The 22157-nt window shown below is 45.8% G+C and overlaps 1 protein-coding gene across 4 annotated transcripts in view; it reads left to right on the top strand.

The window, feature by feature from the left end:
* The window catches only part of unc5db (unc-5 netrin receptor Db), a 484543-nt gene that overhangs the window by 300601 nt on the left and 161785 nt on the right, over positions 1-22157 (top strand). For all 4 annotated transcript variants that reach the window (XM_060906684.1, XM_060906685.1, XM_060906683.1 and 1 more), the window contains one exon: positions 21174-21317. In XM_060906684.1, the coding sequence (XP_060762667.1) occupies positions 21174-21317 (144 nt within the window). The remainder of the gene's footprint in view (positions 1-21173; positions 21318-22157) is intronic.

The following is a 22157-nucleotide window of genomic DNA, read 5'->3' as shown; positions in this document are numbered from 1 at the left end:
GGCTAGCAAGGGTCAAACAACAGGCGGGCGCACACTAATCCATAATCCGAATGAAAGCAGACAGGCTCGGTTCAAACCGAAAAAGTCTCGAGATACGCAGAACGAGAGGAGCTAGCAGAACCATGGCTTAAAGGTACAGCACGAAGAACACGTGCAAGACTTCACAGAGAGATGAGATGAACACATACGAGTTCACACACACCGGCTCTAATTACAGTGCAGAGAGACTTTGGAGTTTTAGTGTCAGATTTACTCTCGGGTTCAGGAAAATGATTTAGACATAAAGAAAGAGGCTGTAAACGGGAATAGAAGGTTTTTTTTTTTTTTACTTTTCTTGGAGGAAAAGTCAGCAAATTGTTGTTTTTTAAAAAATATTTATTTTATGTTTAGGGGAAAAAAAGCCTTAGGTTAAATGTGGGGGGGAAAAAACAACTTGAGAGATTAAACCTTTATACAGACGTGAAGAAATCTGAACTGAAATAAACACTGAAGGATTTTCATAACACCAGCACTTGAGGTCATTTATTCATTTATTTATATTTCTGATCCATATTAATACATTTTTGACATTCTTACACCCTGACTTTGAGTTGCTAAAGGTGGTCATGAGCAAGTTTCTTCAGTTTTAAGAAATCAAATTCAAACCATCGATTGTCCTAGACCAGGGCTTTTCAAAGTGTGGGGCGTGCCCCCCCTGGGGGGCGCCAGAGTTCTTCGGGGGGGGGGCGCAACGTGAGAGACAAACTGGATCGATTTTTAGTACCTAAAGCTACAGGGAGTGAGGAGACGGCCAAGCAAAAAAACAGAGCCTCCAGGATGTTGCGATTTGCAACTTCAGCGCAAATTCAACCAATTCCCGCGAATTCAGGGCGGTGTTGCAATTATATCCAATCACCGCAACTTTCCCGCAAATTTGACCAATCGTTGGCGTCGTCTTGAGGTGACGTCGACAAACTACCTTTCGCCTTACTTCCGGATGTCTATGTTCAAGAGAAGCAGCATGCGCGCAGTGTTGCCAGATTGGTGGTTTCAAGTGCATTTTTGGCGGGTTTTGAATATATTTTGGACTGGAAAACGTCAGCAGTATCTGGCAACATTGCATGATGTGCGAGTCAGTGTTTCTGTAGGCTTAAGTTCTGTTACTGAAAGTGTGTTATGTTTACAGTGAAGGACTGTGTGCACTTTTTTTTTTTACTTAATACAAGAAATTAATGGATGCCAACATTTTTGCCAAAATGGTATTTTATTTTCCATTGTTTAGGCAGCTTCAGCATCATACTGTGAGATTCTGTTCAGATTGTTTGTTTTTTTCTTCTATGAAGCCTGAGCCATTTATTTTATTAGTTTATAATTATTGTTCAATTTAGTCTTCAGGAGAGACTGCCTGCACACAGTACTAGTATTAGTTTTTTTTCCTTACATGAAAGCTGAGGCATTTATATTATATTTGAAGGTAACTTCATGTTGTGCTGTGAGGTTCTCTGCACTTTAACTTTTGAACCAACAGGTGCATTTGGATAAGTAAAGCCTATTTTTCTGCATTTTTGTAGTCCTGGTAATCTTTTATATTGGTAAAGTTGTTTATAGGACCATTTCTCAGTGTCTTGTTTTTTTAATCAATAGTTTTTTGGTAATAACTTAATATTTAACATATCACTCAATTTTAATCACAAAAAGAGAAAATCGCAACAATTTCTCGCAACTTTCACTTCCTCCCGCAATGTAATCGCAACAAAAACCTAAACACCGCAACTTTCATCGCAATTTTTTGGAAACCCCCCTGCAACATCAGACATTTTAGCCCGCAACAATCACAAAAAAGGCCCGCGGAATCCTGGGGGGACTGAAAAAAGAAGGAAGTGACCACGATTATTTAAAGTTTGGATTTTCATGGACTGGATCTGAAGATGCTCCACTGCCACAGTGTGTTGTCTGCCAAGAGGTGCTAGCTAACGATGCTATGAGATGTTTAAAATGTGTAAAACAAGATGTTTTTTTAAAAAAAGCACAGATGTTTAAAACGTGAAAAAGAAAAAAAAGTGTACAACAACCATTTTTTTTTTTAAATACGAATGGAACATTAAGTATAGCAACAACAAAAATTGTAAGGGGGGGCGCTGTTGTTTATTTGCTGTCCGAGGGGGGGCTGACTCTCCCACACTTTGAAAACCCCTGCCCTAGACTATTCATTACAACCTTTTTTTTTCCCCAATTGTCAGATATCATGAAAAAACCTCAACACGATATGGCGCATAAGGCAGCCTCGTGTAATTATCACAGCAAAGCTTAATAAGGAAATGAAAAACGCTCGCTTCCTGATGCCTCAAACGAGGACCGACAAACATAAGATGAAGGTGTTTATTCCCTTGGGTGACTTTTCCGCACGGTCGCGGCGAGCCCGGCTGGAGCGCCCGTTTCCTGGTTCCGCTCTCAAATCGCAGCTAATCATGAGAATTAACACAGCACAACACGGCCTCAGGATCTTCTCCGAAACAGGGGTTCGAATGGAATTAGTGTGGAGCCACACATCGGACCGTGGCGTTTTAACTCGTCCGGGTTGTGTTTAAGGACAGCACGAGGGAGCAGCCGTGGACCGGAAAGCCTCCCGGGGGGCGCATGATTTAGATTTACCGCATAAAGCAATCTCACAGACTCTCGGGGGAAGATGTTATTAAAAGAATTACTGCACTAAGCAGAGTGCAATATGTGAAAGTGAATTAAACATCTTTTAATCTACAAGCCTCACAAAGTGTGTAGTTTGTTTTTTTTATTTATTATCTGGCAGTCAGAATCGAAATATTGGTTGCTTATGCAGCAGGTTTTAATTTAAAAAAACAAAACAAAACCTGCTGAGCTGAATAGAAGTCAAAAGCATCAGCTTTCCTTGAGCATTTATACAAATGTGTGAACTCCACCGCTTGGCATTTGGAAGCTAATCTGTTTTGTGGGCGTTCTACAACACCGTGTAGCTAAAAATGGATAAAAAGTATGACCCCTCAAGCAGCACCTCTGGGATGAACTGGAACTCCCAATCTCCCTGTTGGACCCTTTCTACTTTCTGAGTCTCCACTTCCTCGTGTTTCTGGAGTTTTCTGCTTTTGACCTCCGCCTGCCTGGATGCGAGTGTAATCAGAGGTAGAGTCACAGCGACTTCCTGTGATCTGCCCCCATGCCGATTCTCGGCAGGATGTTCACAGCAAGAAACGGCTGTATACACAGACTCTGTGCATACATCCTACTGAGTCTCAGACGAAACAAATGTCAATCCGGTGCGTATTGTCTTGGAAAAGAGACGTCTATCTTTGACAAGAAGCACAGAACCTAGGTGAGGAGAACACAGTTGAAGTCAAGAACATGGACCTGGACTAAAGAGCAAGTCAAAGTCCCTCGCACACCAGAATCTGGTCTCCCCAGGCAGTCTCCTGTCCCAGTACTAACCAACTCTTTAAGGGATTATATTACACTGCAAGAGAACAGTCAGTTCTTGAAGTTGATGTGTTGGAGGCAGGAAAAATGGGCAAGCGTAAGGATCCGAGTGTATGTAGTGGTTAGTACCTACCAAAAATGGTCCAAGGAAAGACAACCGGTGAACCAGCAACAGGGTCATGGATGTCGAAAGCTCACTGATTCGCATGGGGAACGAAGGCTAGCCTATATGGTCCAATCTCACAGAAGAGCTACTGTAGCACAAACTGCTGAAAAAGTTAATGCCGACACCTTTGTTTTCAAAAAAGTCCCTTCCATGCCAGGATCTGGTCTTCCCAAGCAGTCTCCTGTCCCGGTACTAATCAAGCTCTTTTGAGGTGTATGGGTGCAGTGCCGATCTCCGTTTCCATAGCTCTCAGCCTCTCACCTATGGACCCTTTTCACGTGACGTCACGACAAACGCGGCCGCCATTTTGGACATGTACTACCAGTAGTTTAAAACAGCCAGCATTGAGGAACGGCAGCAAAGAAAGTGTTTATTTTCAGCAAGACTTCCATCATGCCACTATATTGTTGTGCACCTGGATGTAGTAACCATCAACAAACAAGGCAAGGGTTATCATTTTATCGGATCCCGACGGAGAAGATGGATAGCGGCCATAAACAGGAAAGCTCGGCAGCCCTCGGCATACCAGCGCTTGTGCAGTGACCACTTTGTTGGAGGTAAGACGAATAAAATTAGCCAGAAAAGGCATTACATTGCTGTTAACATTCTGTGGCGGCGAGTGTGTAACCAAATAGGCTAAAATAACCCATTGTAACCTCTTTGTTCTTCTGTAGTAGCTATTAGCTAACGACATTAGCTAGCGTTGTGTTCCTTTGCTGTTGGTAGACTGTAGGACAGATCAGAGGCAGTGTCCTACAAACAGCGCTTAATTTGAGGGGGAGCAAGCCGGAGCGCGCTCCGGAACCTCGGGCGTTGGCTCCGGCAGCTATTTACACTGGATCCGGTGATCCGACACCTCTTTTGACTATGTAACAAAAAAAAAATAAACCAAATAATTAAATAAAAAAATGCAAGTTTATTTAGTGTTAATGTCTGATTTTGATATCTGTCTTGTTGGTGATTTCTCTCATGAAACGACATCCACAAAATATCTGCAGATGAACTTAATTTGCAGTGTTATTACAAAACATGCCCAGAAGTGCAGCGCCGCGCCCCCCTCTCCCCCTCTTTTTTTCCGCACCAGAGCCGCTCATCCTCTGCGCTCCGGGACCTCCCACTTTACAAATTAAGCACTGCCTACAAATAAGTGTTCAAAACAAGAGGAACGTGTATTTGTCTCTTAAATCCAGGCCGTTCCCTGTAATCTGTAACAACGGTTGGAGAAAGTAATGGCAAATAGCGAGTGCACAAACCGTAGAAGGTAAACTGTACACAGCGCCAGGGCAGTGTGATGGTATGTCTACTTTTAGATTGTGTTAGCTTATCAATGAACACACTCGTCACTCGACGAGTTTCACGTCTTTACGACGGATACTTAAATGTGTGTTAGGTATTATTGTTGCAGTCTTCGTGGCTTCGTGTACTTCCGTAAACAATCCAGGCAGAAGCAGGTAAACGTCGCTCTCTTAGCCTGCTAACCTCAATTTTTGAAAATACCTCTCCCTCTGCTTGCCCTGTAAATGCCCTACGTCGCTGGATAGCGAAGGTGTTTTCTGCATCTCGCTCCTTTTTCTTGTATGTTCTCCGTTTGTCGCCTTCCTCGCATTCAAACCAATTCGAGCCGAAGTCCGCTACATGTCCAAAATGGTGGTCGCGTTTACGAAGGTCACGTGACTGAAAAGGGTCTATACAGCAAGGGTTACAGTGGGGGGCGTTTCCTCTGGTAACCAGAAGAGTTTGACTTCCCCATTCACGTCTGTATTGCGTCGTGCCTTGCCAGACGGTAGCAGGTACTATTTTTACGATGGTCTTTGGTATGACCCAACTGCAAGTAGAACTCGCAATCTCCCGGTCGAGAGGCAGACACACTAACCACTAGGCCAGCTCACAGTCAGACTAAAGAGCACCAGACCAAAGAAAAACCTGCTTTGGTTCCACTGAAGACAACCTCAAGACCAAGAGGAGAGCAAATGGTCCAACTTGCTGCAACGCTGGGATCAGGAAATATGAGGAATAACTTTGGGGGGGAAAGGAGACATTCGTTTCGCCTGAGGCAGGGGCAGTTTTCTCCAAGTGTCCCCAAGATCTCAGGCTGTAATAGCATTTTCACAGGAAATCACACCTTCACTTTCTTCACATGGAGTGTCTTCTCTTGAGCAAAGCATTTATAGCGGCGAGGGTGAGTTTATACCCATTTATTCTCCTGGAGCTCTTGGGTTCCAGCACCAGTTTCTTCAGTTTTCATTTGATTATGGTAAGCCCAGTGACCGACCCGCTGCCGAAACCCACACTGAGCTGGTCAAACCATGTCAAGCTTCCATTTTCACTTCACATCCATGGCCATTTTTGTCCCATGAGGTTTTCGTCCTCATCCTTTCTTGTGGTTTGCGTGCCGCGAGCTGCTAGAAGGAAGCCAAGACCATGATGCAGGATGACATTAATGCACTACTGAATCTCAGTGCTGAAGTGAAATGTCATGTCCATTTGTGGGCTGGACTGAGTTACTTAGAAAGCATCTCTCTCTCACACACACACACGCACTGTGTGAGAATGACTGGAGAAAAAAAAAACCCAAAAACATCTGCTGAAGACCTAAAGATGCTGTTTTTTAATGATTATTATGGACTCTATGGACTCATGTCATCAATCTGCTCTCATATTAATCACCTGCACCATTAAATTAATGCATGTTTTCCTCCTTTCATCATAACTAAAGAGATAAATAGGTGAAGAGTTTTTAAACTGCGTTTCCCCCAGTGCATTAGTCCTTTTCTCACCAGGCCGCTTGGTAGCTTTCTCATGAATATTAATGCACCTGCCCTGAAATAAGACTTTTTAAATGCATGCTGGTGAACTAATTCAGTGCGTTTAACTGAGCGATAATCTGTAATGAGGATTTAAATCAGGGGGTTTTCAGCACTGAATCACACAAACGCAGGAAGTGGTGTGATGCAGGAAGGTCAGCGTGGCGCGACACCGTCTCCTGACATAACACCGGATGAAAGCTTGTGCCGTCGTGGTGATCCTCAGTCCTCAGGAGAACCAGTTCAGCTCCACAGCATTTTATTCTTCTGCGGTATGGATTCTTAATGTGGAGAAACTGAGTGCTGGGGGGAAAAAAGCCAGATCTCATCAGAAATGTCTCAGAACATGGAGCATATTCCTCATTAGGTTTAGTTTAGATTCAGCTGAAAGAAAATGCTTCAACAAAACCACAGCTGCAATTCAGGGCACTGATTTATGATTGCTTATTAAAAAAAAAAAATCATTTTTAGTGTTTTTGCATAAATTGTAATGCGTGTGTGTGTGTGTAGGGTTTGAAAAAGTTAATTCCCAAACACCTCTTATTATTATTATTATTATTATTATTATTATTATTATTATTATTATTAATATTATTAATAATAATGCAAAATGAATTGAGCTACTTTGTGGAAGAAAGCTCTTAAATGTATTTACATGTAATTCCATTTAAATTGAAAATACATTATATTTGAAATGTAAAAGACTTTAGATTTAAGTCTCTGCAACTTCGGTTTCCTTTTTTTATTTTTGTGTGATCTCATCTCATTATCTGTAGCCGCTTTATCCTGTTCTACAGGGTCGCAGGCAAGCTGGAGCCTATCCCAGCTGACTACGGGCGAAAGGCGGGGTACACCCTGGACAAGTCGCCAGGTCATCACAGGGCTGACACATAGACACAGACAACCATTCACACTCACATTCACACCTACGGTCAATTTAGAGTCACCAGTTAGCCTAACCTGCATGTCTTTGGGCTGTGGGGGAAACCGGAGCACCCGGAGGAAACCCACGCGGACACGGGGAGAACATGCAAACTCCGCACAGAAAGGCCCTCGCCGGCCACGGGGCTCGAACCCGGACCTTCTTGCTGTGAGGCGACAGCGCTAACCACTACACCACCGTGCCGCCGGAAATAACATTTAATAATAAATTATTATACATTCCTTTCGGGTGTTCAGCGCATCCTTCTCTTTCAAAATTCTCTCAATCTTCCGTATTTAACGAAGCAAACCTGGCGGCCATGTCTGTTTACAAATTGTCACGGTCGCTACTAGCGCGGAAGCTTTTACGTCTCCGACGTGTGACGTCATGTCTTGACAACCTTGCAATATCGTAAACCGTATTCAATGCTCATTCTCCATTGGGTAGAGTGACATAATACACGAAGGATAAGCGATATGCTAACAATATTGCATGCTATCAAACCAAATGAATGAAACCCGCTAGAAGGGAATAGAACACGTTTTTCTTCCATGGAAAAAGTATCCTGTATGTATAATAATTCACTCCGATGTCACTCGCAGTGTTTTCCCGCTGACTAGATGCTCGTTGTCAAAATGGCAAACCGGTTCAAAATTAAAATTATTTTGATTTACTTGTGTGTTTTTTTTTTTTTCTCTTTTTGTGGATGTGTCCATATCATATAAAGAACATTATACAGTGGCACGAAGGTATGAACATCATCTCATGCTGAAAATAGTTTCACTCGTTTGCGATATGTTCAGCATAAACTTCATATCTTCACGCAACTGTGGCGTGTCCTCTATTATTATACATACAGGACACTTTTTCCATGGAAGAAAAACATGTGCTCTATTCCCTTCTAGCAGGTTTATTGATGGCATGCAATATTGTTATCGTATCGCTTATCCTCTGTGTATTACGCCACTCTACCCAATGGAGATTGAGCGTGCAATATTATTATATTGCACATTGTCAAGACAACACGTCAGAGATGTAAAACTTCTGCATTAGCGAGCGACTGTGATAATTTGTAAACAAACATGGCCACTAGGTTTGCTTCATTAAATACGGAAGATTGAGAGAAGTTTGGCTGCTAGGTCGCTCCGTTGTGTGTGTAGCTGTCGATGTTGATTTTAAAAGTAACTAAGTAAATTACACAGGGATAATAATAATATTCGACTTGACTGCACTAGCGTTGGGCTTCGCTAACACTACACCGGCTGGAAGGTAACTGCACTGCCGTGCTAACAGCACCGACTCACAGGTAAGCTTGCGTCGGCCTTCAGGAATGCTGATATGAAGAGAGGTTATGTATAATAATAATGGCTTTTTTTTTTCGTGGTTTCTGCCCCTTGGACCTGCTTGATCCATCCTGGTGCCCTGTGTCTGGTCGGAGTTTTATCGCCCCACTCCTGTGAAGGACGGCCCCATGAGGACAGTTGAGGGATATACCTGTTAAAACTGTTAATATTATAGTCAGGCTGTCTGTTGTTGCCCAAATGAGGATGGGTTCCCTTTTGAGTCTGGTTCCTCTCGAGGTTTCTTCCTCATGTCGTCTGAGGGAGTTTTTCCTTGCCACCGTCGCCACAGGCTTGCTCATTGGGGATAGATTAGGGATAAAATTAGCTCATGTTTTAAGTCGTTCAAATTCTGTAAAGCTGCTTTGCGACAATGTTTATTGTTAAAAGCGCTGTACAAATAAACTTGATTTGATTTGATTTAGCGGAAATGTTCCATTCAGCTACTCCTCTTCGACTTGTTCAATATCATTGAAACACTTCCTGATGTGGGTGGAGCACAGAAGCACAGCAGGCGAGAGTTGATGTTTATATAAATACTTTTATTCGGGCTTTTCAGCTTGCTTTCTATCATCCATCACTCACTCACTCATGCATTGTGGTTGGGGAGAGAGCCCCCTTTCTCTGTGCGCTCTCTCTCGCGCTCTCTCTCTCTCCTTTTATGCTCCGTCCCTGGAACACACACGCACTAATTGACAGCAGGTGGAATGACTTAGCCACTTACCTTCCCCGACCCCACCCTCCATTCACAGACTGCTGCTTGGCCACACCCCCGCTGCCACATACCCCCACCGCCCGACTCAGGCCAGGGAGCCGTCCGGCCTGAAGCTGACTCCCCCCCCGATGGGACAGGAAGTCCGCCACCACCATCTGCGCCCCCGGCCTGTGGATCACCTCGAACTTAAATGGCTGGAGGGTGAGATACCAACGGGTGATCCGCGCATTGGCATCCTTGATGCGGTGGAGCTACTGGAGGAGCGCGTGGTCCGAACAGAGAGTGAAAGGGCGCCCCAGCAGGTAGTATCGGAGGGTGAGGACCGCCCACTTGATGGCGAGACACGCCTTCTCGATTGTGCTGTACCTGCTTTCATGCATCAAGCGTTTCCGGCTGATGTACGGCACAGGGTGCTCCTCGCCCTCCACCTCCTGGGACAAAATGGCCCCCAGCCCTCTGTCCGATGCATCAGTCTGCAAAATAAAGGGGAGAGAGAAGTCTGGGGAGTGTAAAAGTGGCCCCCCCACACAGTGCAGCTTTTACCTCAGAGAAGGCCTGTTGGCACTGCTCCGTCCACTGGACCGGATCTGGAGTCCCCTTTTTAGTGAGATCGGTTAGCGGGCTGGTGACGTCCGAATAATTAGGTAGAAACCTACGATAATAGCCAGCCAGCCCCAAGAACCGTCTCCCCTCCTTTTTGGTCTTGGGCCTCAGGCAGGCCACAATTGCTGCGGTCTTGTTAATTTGGGGACGCACCTGCCCATGGCCCAAGTGGAACCCCAGATACCGTACTTCCACCTGCCCAATTGCACACTTTTGGGTTAGCTGTGAGGCCTGCTCGCCTCAGCGACTTTAGAACAGCCCTCAGGTGTTCCAAGTGCCACAGCCAATCATTACTGTAGATTATGATGTCTAGATAGGCAGCCGCGTAGGCAGCGTGAAGGCGGAGGACCCGGTCAATAAGCCGCTGGAACATAGCGGGTGCCCCAAACAACCCAAAAGGGAGCGTGACAAATTGGTATAATCCAAATGGTGTGGAAAAGGCCGTTTTCTCTCGGGATAGGAGTCAAAGGGATCTGCCAATATCCCTTTGTTAGATCCAGTGTCAAATAAAAGCAAGCAGTGCCTAACCGATCAAGCAACTAATCAATGCAAGGCATTGGGTATGCATCAAATTTAGACACCGCGTTGACCTTTCTATAGTCCACACAGAACCAGACCGACCCGTCGGTCTTGGGAACCAGGACCACTGGGCTGCTCCAGTCACTGTGGGACTCCTTGACTATGCCCATTTCGAGCATGGCCTTGAGTTCGTCCCGAACCACCTTTTTCTTGTGTTCAGGCAATCGGTAAGGGCGGCTATGCACTACCACCCCAGGGGTTGTTTTGATGTGGTGTTCTATGAGGTGGGTATGACCAGGAAGGGGCGAGAACACATCAAAAAATTCCTTTTGCAACTTGGCCACCTCCGTGAGTTGGGCTAGTGAGAGGTGGTCTCCACAAGGGACCAGAGTGGTCCGAGATGTTATCTTTTTTACCTCCGGCCCCAGCTCTGCCTTCTCCGGGACTACCTATGCCAACGCCATGGGGACCCCCTCATTCCAGCTTTTTAAAAGGTTGAGGTGGTAGATTTGCAGTGCCCCACCCCTATTTGTTTGCGTCACCTCATAGTCGACGTCCCCGACTCCGTGTGACCTCAAAGGGCCCTTGCCACTTGGCGATTAATTTAGAACTCTACGTGGGCAATAATACGAGCACTTTGTCTCCCGGCGTGAACTCTCTGAGGCGCGTGCCCCTGTCATACAGCCAGCTTTGACGTTCTTGTGCCTGCCGTAAATTCTCCTGGGTTAGGTGCGTGAGGGTGTGGAGTTTTGTGTGCAGGTCAAGAACGTACTGGATTTCATTTTTACTTGAAGGTTCCTCCTCCCAATTTTCCCGTAGCACGTCCAGAATGCTACGCGGCTTACGCCCATATAATAAGTGAAGATGCCTTGGTCTGTCATAAATGAAGTGCCTTGGTCCGTCAGGATTTCTTTCGAAGGGAGAAAACCCTGTGGAGGCTTGCAGGACCTCTCGTACTGCGAACAACAGGGGCTCGAGCCACTTATCCCAATTACGCACATCACTTATGAATTTCCGGATCATCTTCTTGAATGTTTGATTAAATTGCTCTTCTAAGCCATCCGTTTGTGGGTGATAGACACTGGTGTGGATAGACTTAATCCCCAGTAACCCATACAGCTCGCACAGTGTGCGTGACATAAACGAAGTGCCTTGGTCTGTCAGGATTTCTTTCGGAATCCCAACCCGGGAGATAAAGCGGAAGAGCGCTTCCGCAATATTGGGTGCTGAGATATTGCGGAGAGGCACTGCTTCCGGATATTGCGTTGCATAGTCCACTAGAACTAAAATAAAGCGATATCCCCGTGCTGACCGATCTAATGGCCCGACGAGATCCATCCCAATTCGCTCAAACAGGGTTTCGATTAGAGGAAGAGGGCGCAAAGGCGCTTTTGGAGTGGCTGTGGGTTTTACTAATTGGCATTCACGGCATGCCTCACACCACCAACGGACATCCCTGCGAATCCCTGGCCAATAGAACCGGGCCATTATTCGGGCTAGTGTTTTATCTTGCCCCAAGTGTCCAGCCATGGGATTAAAGTGAGCCGCAGGGAACACGAGTTCCCTACGGCTCTTTGGGATTAGCAACTGGGTTATTTGTTCCTTGGTTTGAGTGTCCTGCATCACTTGGTACAATCTATCTTTTAATAATGGCAAAATAGGGGAAGGTCAGTGCTGCGCTTGGCTGAAGAGTTTGACCATCGATTACTCTCACTTGGTCAAACGCATGCCGCAGAGTCTCGTCTCGCGACTGCTCTAACGGGAAATCCCCAAGGGAATCCCCGAGAGAGGGAGGAGGAGCAGGCTGCTCCTCACTCTGATGCGGTGTTGATGTAGACGGCTCTGCGACAGCTTCTCCAGTCAACGCCACACTGGGATCTTCCTGTGACCTACTAGTGCAGGACCCACTGCGTGTTAAATATTCCATTAGGTTTTTAAATCCCGGCCAATCAGTACTCAAAATCAACGAGTGGTTGAGACAGGGACTAACCGCCACCTTTATTCTATGCATTTGGCCCCAGAATAGGATTTGGACAGATACTAGAGAGTAATGGTGAACATCCCCGTGCACACAACACTTTCACTGCTTGTGCTCCCCCCAATGCCTCACCTAGCGCCAGGCATTGGTGAATTGAGGTCTGATTACAACCGGAATCCACCAAAGCGTGATATGTAGCCCCTTGAATACTCACCGGTATGCGATACGTTCCAGCCCGATCGGGGGCAGTTTCTGGTGTGTCGGGGATCCGGATTACAGCACCCACCTCCCTTGCAGAGCTCTGACCTTGGAGATGCTCCGATTCCCCGCTGCGCCAGCAGACCGGCCCAGGCTTTCCCTCTGCACTGGTGTTATGGGTGTCCCTCACCTGAGGGGAAGACAACACAGACACAGGAGAGGGAGAGGGGAGGACACCATGGGTGCGATGGGCCGGCTGGGAAGGAGCCAGCCACCGTCTCCGTGGCAGGGGAACGGGGTGAGGCGGGGGCGAGAGACAGGGGAAGAAAAGCGAGAGAGAGAAGAGAAGCGAGGGGAGACACCTCGTCTGCCTGCTGTCGGAACTGCCTCCAGATGGTCCTCCGCCAGCTCGATGGCTCGCTCCAGCGACGCCGGGTGATGACACTGGACCCATTCCGCCATTCCTTCCGGAAGTCGAAAGACAAACTGCTCCAGTGCCACCAGATCGATGATCTCGTCGGCGGTGCGATTTTCCGCCCTCAGCCACCGCCGGCAGGCGTCCCGGAGTTGCTGGCCGAATGCAAACGACCGGCCGACCTCCTCCAATGCCAGCGTCCAGAAGCGCTGGCGATGTTGCTCCGGGGAGCGGCCGAGCCGCTGCAGGATGGCTTTCGTTAGGTCCGCATAGACCAACCGGCTGTCAGCAGGGAGCTGCTGCACTGCGATCTGCGCCTCGCCAGTCAGGAGCGGGAGAAGGCGCGCCGCGCGCTGCTCCAGCGGCCACCCCCACGCCTCGGCTGCTTGCTCGAAAAGAGCGAAGAACGCTTCTGGATCGTCCTGCGGTCCCATCTTTGTGAGGGTGGTGGCAGCAGTGGTCGACGCCCCTGCTGACGCAAGCAGGTGCCGGAACGCCTGGCGATCTTCCTGCTGGGCCAGCATCAAGGCTTTGAAGCGTTGCTCCTGCTCCTTTCGGAGGGCGATCAGTGTTTGATGCTGGTTGTGCTGGGCGGTAGCGAGGGCAAGGATGAGCTCTTGGAATGGCGGGGACTCCATGGGGTGGTTCTCTTCTGTGCTCCTGGGTTTCGGCACCACTGTAACACTTCCTGATGTGGGTGGAGCACAGAAGCACGGCAGGCAAGAGTTGATGTTTATACACATACATACTTTTAATTGGGCTTTTCAGCTTGCTTGCTTTCTATCATCCATGCATCCATCCATCCATCACACTCACTCACTCACGCATTGTGGTTGGGGAGAGAGCTCCCTTTGTCTGCTCTGTCTCTCCTTTTATGCTCCGTCCCTGTAACACACAGACAGACAGACACACACACGCACACACTAATTGACAGCAGGTGGAATGACTTAGCCACTTACCTTCCCCGACCCCGCCCTCCATTCACAGACTGCTGCTTGGCCACGCCCCCTCTGCCACAATCATGTTAGCTGAACGGAATATGTCTGATTGCTATATATTGGAATGAATATACATCTGTTTAATTTTTATATACAACGTAGCCATGAGTAACCAATAAATAAATCATTTATGAATTTTTTTTAAATAAATAAAATATTTTTGTATTAATTTAAGTGGAAAAAAGGGGCTTTAAAGCATTTAACTGTTTGTGCAATGCTGTTAGTAGTTAATTAAAAACTGATGAAATGAAAGCAGTGGTTTATACTGGAGTCCAACATCGCCGTGTACTCAAACCATAAAGTCCGTATATTGCTGCGTCTTCACAGCTGTGTGTGTGTGTGTGTGAGATGTACACACATGGCACGGTGTATTCGCTACATGCAGCCAGCAGCCCATTAAAACCCAGTGAGGAGGCTCAGCTGCTGCTGCCATCCAGTGGGAAACAGAAGAGAAACTCACGAGGTCCTCAGTGTTTTACGCTGCGTTTATCCTGCACTGACCCCAACACTCCCAGCTCGAAAAGCTCGAGCAGGACTGATATACTGAAAAGCAATCTCGATAAATGATCACATGACCATCACACACATTCATGCCTGATGAACATGTGAGTAGCAGGTCCATTGTGGGTGCGTTTTCTTTTTCTCTCTCCTCTCTCTGTCCTGTAAGACACACATTAACAGCAGGGGTAATTCCTCAGACTGGGATCTCCGAGTATCAGCGTCTGAAAGCCTCCTGCTGTGAGAGAGAGCGCGAGAGCTGAAAGCAGGGATGATAACTCTGAGCACATGAACACTAGTAGTAAAGTGCAGGAGTGACAGGCAGAATGGAAACATGTTTAATAACGACGTCTCCAGAAGCTCTGGATTGCTCGGTCTGTTCTTCAGAGCTGTCGTCTAACGGGCGTTTAGCTCCGTGCTCTTCTCACAGCTTGACATGTTTATACTAGCACAGGGAGAGTTCTGACACAAGTCACTTATTTCAGGTTGGAGCTCTCTCTCCCTCTCCCTCCTTCTTCCTCTCTTGTTCTCTCTCTCTCTCCCTCTCCCTCCTTCTTCCTCTCTTGTTCTCTCTCTCTCTCTCTCTCCTCTCTCTTGTTCCCTTCTCGCCTTCTCTCTCTCTCCCCTCTCTCTTGTTCCCTTCTCTCTCCTTCTCTTGCCTTCTCTCTCTCATTCTCTTCCCTCTCTCCTTCTCTCTCCTTCTCTCTCTTGTTCTCTTCTCTCCTCACTCGCCTTCTCTCCTCTCTCTCGTTCCCTTCTCTCTCTCCTCTCTCGCCTTCTGTCCTCTCTCTCGTTCCCTTCTCTCTCTCTCCTTCTCTCTCGTTCCCTTCTCTCTCCTCTCTCCTTCTCTCTCGTTCCCTTCTCTCTCTCCCCTTCTTTCATCTTCTCTCTCTTGTTCTCTCTCTCTCTCCCCTTCTCTCTCTCTTGCCTTCTCTCCTTCTCTCTCGTTTCCTTCTCTCTCATTCCCTTCTCTCTCCATCTCTCTCGTTCCCTTCTCTCTCTCCCCTTCTTTCACCTTCTCTCTCTTGTTCTCTTCTCTCTCTCCCCTTCTCTCTCTCTTGCCTTCTCCTCTCTCTCTCTTGTTCCCTTCTCTCTCTCTCTCTCTCTCGTTCCCTTCTCTCTCTCTCTCTCTCGTTCCCTTCTCTCTCCTTCTCTCTCTCTCTTGTTCTCTTCTCTTGCCTTCTGTCTCTCTCCTCTCTCCTTCTCTCGCCTTCTCTCTCTTGTTCTCTCTCTCTCTCTCTTCTCTCTCTCGCTTTCTCTTGTCTCTCTCTCTCTCTCTCTCTCTCTCTCTCTCTCTCTCTGAGTGTAGTGAATAGCAGGCCACTTTAATTTTTAGCCATCTGGGGTTTAAAGCCATGTTTACGATGCTCACTTGTTTACGTGTTCAGGAAATTCTTTATCCAGTCACGCGCACAAGTTAATCATGACAAATTTACCAAGTTAATCTTGACAAACACAGCTAATAATGGAGCTTTTTGAGCAGATGGCTCTGAGAACGGTGTAAAAGTAGGGGAGCATGCAGCACTAATACATGCTTAGCGATGAGATCGTGTGCTTGATGAGCAAATTTGGAGAAGAGAGATGCGTTTTAGCTCGTTGAGAGCAGCCCTGATCATCTGCCCTCGTTTTTATAAGAGCAAGTCACGGAGAGGGAACGGGGGGGGCAAGAAACTGGAATTATTCCGATGGATGGACGGATGGAGGTGCTTTAGAAAGGATCATTCTGAAATGATGTAGCGTGTAAAGTGACGCAGTGAGTGTAACAGACTCCTGATCTTACTTAAGCACACTGTGTGTGTGTGTGTAAGGAATGTTTAACACGCGTGTATGAGGAAGGAGAAACAGATATGAACACTACACTGTTGTCGTTGTTGCCCTCAGCACGCTGCTCTTCCTCTCGAATCCACCACCTCTGGAAAAACTCCAGGGAACAAAATCACACGCAAATGAAAGCCGTCGAATCCCACGAGTCCGAGTAAAAATGGAAACCGTCTCCTCAAGACGATGCCATGCCACAGAACCGGAGGAAAAAAATCCTGATAGTTTATTCTGAGTGCCTGAGAACATACAAGAAGCTGCTTAGAGAGAGAGAGAGGAGACCAGAGTCCTTGCTTTCTTTCTTCAGCATGTCATGTAATTCACGTGTTTACGCTTCATTTTCATCTTCCCTCGTTCTCTGAGAACATCACGCCGCTTTCTCACTCTGGCACAGCTGTGCAACGAAAATTGATTCAAAGAACAAAACAATTAAAAAAAAAAAAAAGAGTGAAATCTTCCATCCTTCCCTCATCCATTATCCTTATCCATCATGTTTCCATCCATTCTTTCTTTCCTTCCTTCTTTTCCTTTCATCAGTCCCTTCTTCCTTTGTTTTCTTTCCATCCTCCCTTCCATCAGTCCTAAATTTTTAGCCTCCTTTCTTCGTTCCTTCCTACTTTGCTTCATCAATCCTTTCTTCTGTCCTTGCTGCCATCCGTCTGTCCATCTACTGTATCCTTCCTTCTTTCCTGTCTTAATTGCTTCCTTTCTTCCATTTCCTGGTTTTATTGCCAAGTTCTTTAGATTTCAGCTGATTTTACTGACTAACTTGAGTTACACAGCGGTGTCTGAGTGAGAAAAGCACAAGAGATGTATGAAAAGGAAGGAAGGAATCTCTATATATTCTATCCACATTCACTGGATATGCGCAGTCGTGCACTCTGATTAGCTGCTCTACTACTAGGCTATCAGCTCATACAGTGTCTTGCAAAAGTATTCATCCCCCTTGGTGTTTGTCCTGTTTTGTCGCATTAGAAGCTGGAATTAAAATGGATTTTTGGGGGTTAGCACCATTTGATTTACACATGCCTACCACTTTAAAGGCACAAATTGTTGTTTTATTGTGACACAAACCACAAAGCCACCTTTTGCTGCAATTACAGCTCCAAGTCCCTTGGGGTATGTCTCTATTAGCTGAGCACATCTAGCCACTGGGATTTTTGCCCATTCCTCAAGGCAAAGCTGTTCCAACTCCAAGTTAGATGGGTTGCGTTGGTGGACAGCAATCTTCAAGTGATGCCACAGATTCTCAATTTGATTGAGGTCTGGGCTTTGACTAGGCCATTCCAAGACATTTAAATGTTTCCCTTTAAACCACTCCAGTGTAGCTTTAGTAGTATGTTTAGGGTCATTGTCCTGCTAGACCGTGAACCTTCATCCCAGTCTGAAACCTCTGGCCGACTCAAACAGGTTTTCCTCCAGAATTGCCCTGTATTTAGTGCCATCCATCTTTCCTTCAGTCCTGACCAGCTTTCCTGTCCCTGCAGATGAAAAACATCCCCACAGCATGATGCTGCCACCACCATGCTTCATTGTAGTGATGGTGTTCTCAGGGTGTTGGGTTCGTGCCACACATGGTGTTTCACATGATGGCCAAAAAGATAAATTTTAGTTTCATCTGACCAGAGAATCTTCTTCCATGTGTTTGGGGAGTCTGCCACATGCTGTTGGGCGAACTCCAAACATGCTTTCTTAAGCAATGGCTGTTTTCTGACCACTCTTCCATAAAGCCCCGCCCGCTCTGTGGAGTGTATGGCTTAAAGTGGTCCTATGAACAGATACTCCCATCTCCGCTGTGAGTCTTTGCAGCTCCTTCAGTGTGATCGTTGGTGTCTTTGTTGCATCACTGATTAATGCCCTCCTTGCTCGGTCTGTGGGTTTTGGTGGGCGGGGCCTTCTCTTGTCAGGTTTGTAGTGGTGCCATATTCTTTCCATTTTGCTGTAATGGATTTAATGGTGCTCCGAGGGATATTTACAGTTTGGGATATTTTTTATGACCCAACCCTGATCTATTCTTCTCCACAACTTTGTCTCTGACGTGTTTGGAGGCTCCTTGGTTTTCATGTTGCTTGCTTAGTAGGGCTGTAACGATATGCGTATCGAAATCGAAATACGCAGAGCCATGATCCGTGTCGCGATACAAGAAGGCAGAATCGCGGTACACCCTTTCAAACTTCTCCTCAGCCCAAAAACAGAGGCGCTTCCAAACTTCAATTTATGAATACTTTTTTATTTAAATTACATTTTAAACTTACTTAAATTACTTTTATCTTTTATATCTATTAGTAAGTCGTTTTTTCGCCGACCTGCGACAATCTTCTGCGAGTCACGCAACGTCCACACTCGCCACTGGCAGAGCATTCATTTCTTTTAAGCGGTCGCCATTCTGGTTGCGACGCGGGGAGCGAATCTGTAAACAAGCAGCTCATTGGCTGGCTAGGTGTGCCACAAGCCAATCACAATCACTTGACCGGAAAGGCATGCAGTGTTGCCAGATTGGGCGGGTTTAGGTGCTTTTTGGCTGGTTTTGAACATATTTTGGGGTGGAAAACGTTAGCAATATCTGGCAACACTGAAGGCATGTCTGCTTGGGCGGAAGCCTTCTGCGGCAGTTACATTTTGACACGCGAGCAATGTTTCACTATAAAAATTCCGTAATTTCCATCTGTTTTCCGCGATCACAGAAAATCATTGGTCCTATGAGAGTGAGACAGTGAGAGAGCCGCCACCCCCCCAAAAAAAATCTTAACGGATTTACACGATTTGGAAAAATGACTTTTTCAGAACCGAAAAACCCAGAGCTTCCGGCTCAACAGTATTATTTTGAGAAATAAAACAATCTTTGGATATACATTTGTTCATTTTTGCATACATATTACTCATTCTCTGCAGTGGTCTGAATTATTTGTTATTAAATAGTTAATGTAAGTAAGTAAATGTTAATAAGTCAAATTTACGACTTTAAAAATACATTTAAAAAAAATCGTGGGTGTATCGAATCGTGGGTCAAAAATGGCGATACGAATCGAATCGTGAGTTGGGTGTATCGTTCCAGCCCTATTGCTTAGTAGTGTTGCAGAGTCAGGGTCCTTCCAGAACAGGGTGATTTATACAGACATCATGTGACACTTTGATTGCACACAGGTGGATCTTAATCAACTAATTGGACCAGCTCTTATTTAGGGTTTCATACAGAAGGGGGTGAATACCTATGCATGCTCCAGATTTGTGTTTTTTCATCTTAATTATTGTTTGTCACAATAAAAAAAAAAAAAAATTTGTACCTTTCGAGTTGTAGGCATGCTGTGTAAATCAAATGGTGCTAACCGTCCAAAAATCCATATTAATTCCAGCTTGTAGGGGGATGAATACTTTTGCAAGACACTGTATAGAAAATATAAAAGACGATGTATTAAAATCAGCAATATGAGCAACACCAGAAAAACTGAAATTATTAAAATCCAATAAGATTAAAAAAAAAAATTAACGATCCACCAGCGTGTTTCTAATGAATCTCCTGCAGGGTTTTCGCACATATAGACGAGTAAAACCCGAGCACACACATCACACATGACATTTCATTCAAACCGTGTCTCCGTGAACAAGTGAAGAAACACCACAGTTGCCTGATGGTGTCCAATTGACTTCAGTTTAAAAAAAAAAAAAAACAGATCCAAAGCTTTTATTCTCAGAATATTACAAATTCTATGGAATCAATTTTGTTCCAAAATGTTCATACAATACTTTTGAAATATCAAACAAAAACGACAAATCAAAATACAAAAAAAGAGTCAATTTTTTTAGACTGGCAAACAAATTATTCGTGTGATCGTGCAAAATATCAGTCTGTTACTCTTCAGAAACCTTTTATTTTTGTTCCGCGTCTTTCTCAGTTTTGTTTGACGTAATTTATTTTGGTTGTGATTCCAGCTTTCTCGTTTGCGCTCCCTGACTTTTTGCTTGCAGTTTTGGCACAAACTTCCCGTGTGGGCGGGCTGTCCAGGAATGCATTCCCATTGGCTAACTTGTGTTTGACTGATAGCTACGTTCAGCCATTCCCTCCTCGGATTCTGGCGGACTGTTTGTCGAGTGACGAGTGTAATATCATGGTCTCCACTGAAGTCCACTCGATCCTTGTTTACAGTCAATGGATCGGTCACTTGTCAAACAGTCCGCCAGAATCTGAGTAGGGAATGGCTGAGCGTAGCTGTCAGTCAAACACAAGTTAGCCAATGGGAATGCATTCCTGGACAGCCCACCCACACGTCAAGTTTGTGCCAAAACTGCAAGCAAAAAGTCAGGGAGCGCAAACGAGAAAGCTGGAATCGCAAACAAAACTGAGAAAGACGCGGAACAAAAATAAAAGGTTTCTGAAGAGTAATAGACTGATATTTTGCACGATTACACAAATTTGTTTGCCAGTCTAAAAAAAAATTGACACTTTTTTTTTGTATTTTGATTTGTCGTTTTTGTTTGACATTTCAAAAGTATTGTATGAACATTTTGGCACAAAATTGATTCCATAAAATTCAAGTGGAGATGGAAATAAGCCAGATCTTCTGTGGAAGCCTGTGCACCTCATGGTTCGGCATGGTGTTGTGGGTTTTTTGTTTTTTTCATGCTTTTCTGCTCACCACGGTTGTAAAGAGTTACTGTAAGAGTAACTTCCTGTCAGGGGTTCTCCTCTGACTTTCTCCCCAACAAGACGAGCAGAAAAATGGGCGTGTTTTCTCTGTGTAATATTCATTCTCTCTCTCGGTGTGGTGTGTTCAGGTGTGAAGGTGCGTGAGGTGATGATCAACGTCTCTCGGCAGCAGGTAGAGGATTTCCACGGCCCTGAGGATTATTGGTGCTTGTGTGTGGCCTGGAGTCACCTGGGGACATCCAAGAGCCGCAAAGCCACTGTGCGCATCGCCTGTGAGTTCTCCACACACACACACACACACACACACACACACACACACACACACTTGCCCCTTTTCCACCAAAGCAGTTCCAGGGCCAGTGCTTAGTTTGGAACCGGGTTTTCTGTTTCCACTGACAAAGAGCTGGCTCTGGGGCCAGAAAAACTGGTTCCAGGCTAGCACCAACTCTCTGCTGGGCCAGAGGAAAGAACCACTTACGTCAGCGGGGGGGTGGAGTTGTTAAGACCAACAATAGCAAGACCGCGAAAGATCGCCATTTTTAAGCGACGAGAAGCAGCAGCTGTACAAACGCGAAGTCATCCATTATTATTGTTGTTGTTGCTTCGATATTCGCGCCAAGGTTTATGCAAACGTAGCGATGTAACTGACGTATACAGCGATGTAATGACGTGGCTTCCCTTAGCACCGTGAGCTATGGAAAAGCAAACCAGTTCTCAGCTGGCTCGCAGGTTGAACGAGTTGTGAACCAGCACTGGCCCCGAACCAGCCCTGGAACTGATTTGGTGGAAAAGGGGTAACAGAGAGAGAGAAAATGAACCAACAACTTGCAGACCAATCAGAATGGAGAATTCGACAGCGCAGTACAGGATAACACATCTGGTGTTTCCACATGTGTCGCAGTCACCGTGCTGGAATTTCTGAAATAAATAATGGAGGGGGAAAAAAAAGTGCATTTTGTGAAGGTAAAACGAACCTCAAAACCCGCCGATCTTCATTATTAATCCTTCATTATCTTTTGAAGAACATCCATAAAGAATCCGGCAGTGAACCTGAGCAGTAAACGTTGCGAGAGTGAAGAATGCGGTGATGCAAGGTTTCTAAAGAAATACAA

This window comes from Neoarius graeffei, chromosome 24 (genome assembly GCF_027579695.1).
Source record: "Neoarius graeffei isolate fNeoGra1 chromosome 24, fNeoGra1.pri, whole genome shotgun sequence".
Taxonomy (NCBI): domain Eukaryota; kingdom Metazoa; phylum Chordata; class Actinopteri; order Siluriformes; family Ariidae; genus Neoarius; species Neoarius graeffei.
The sequence above is the reverse complement of the archived record's forward strand: the minus strand, read 5'-3'. Positions and strand labels throughout refer to the sequence as shown.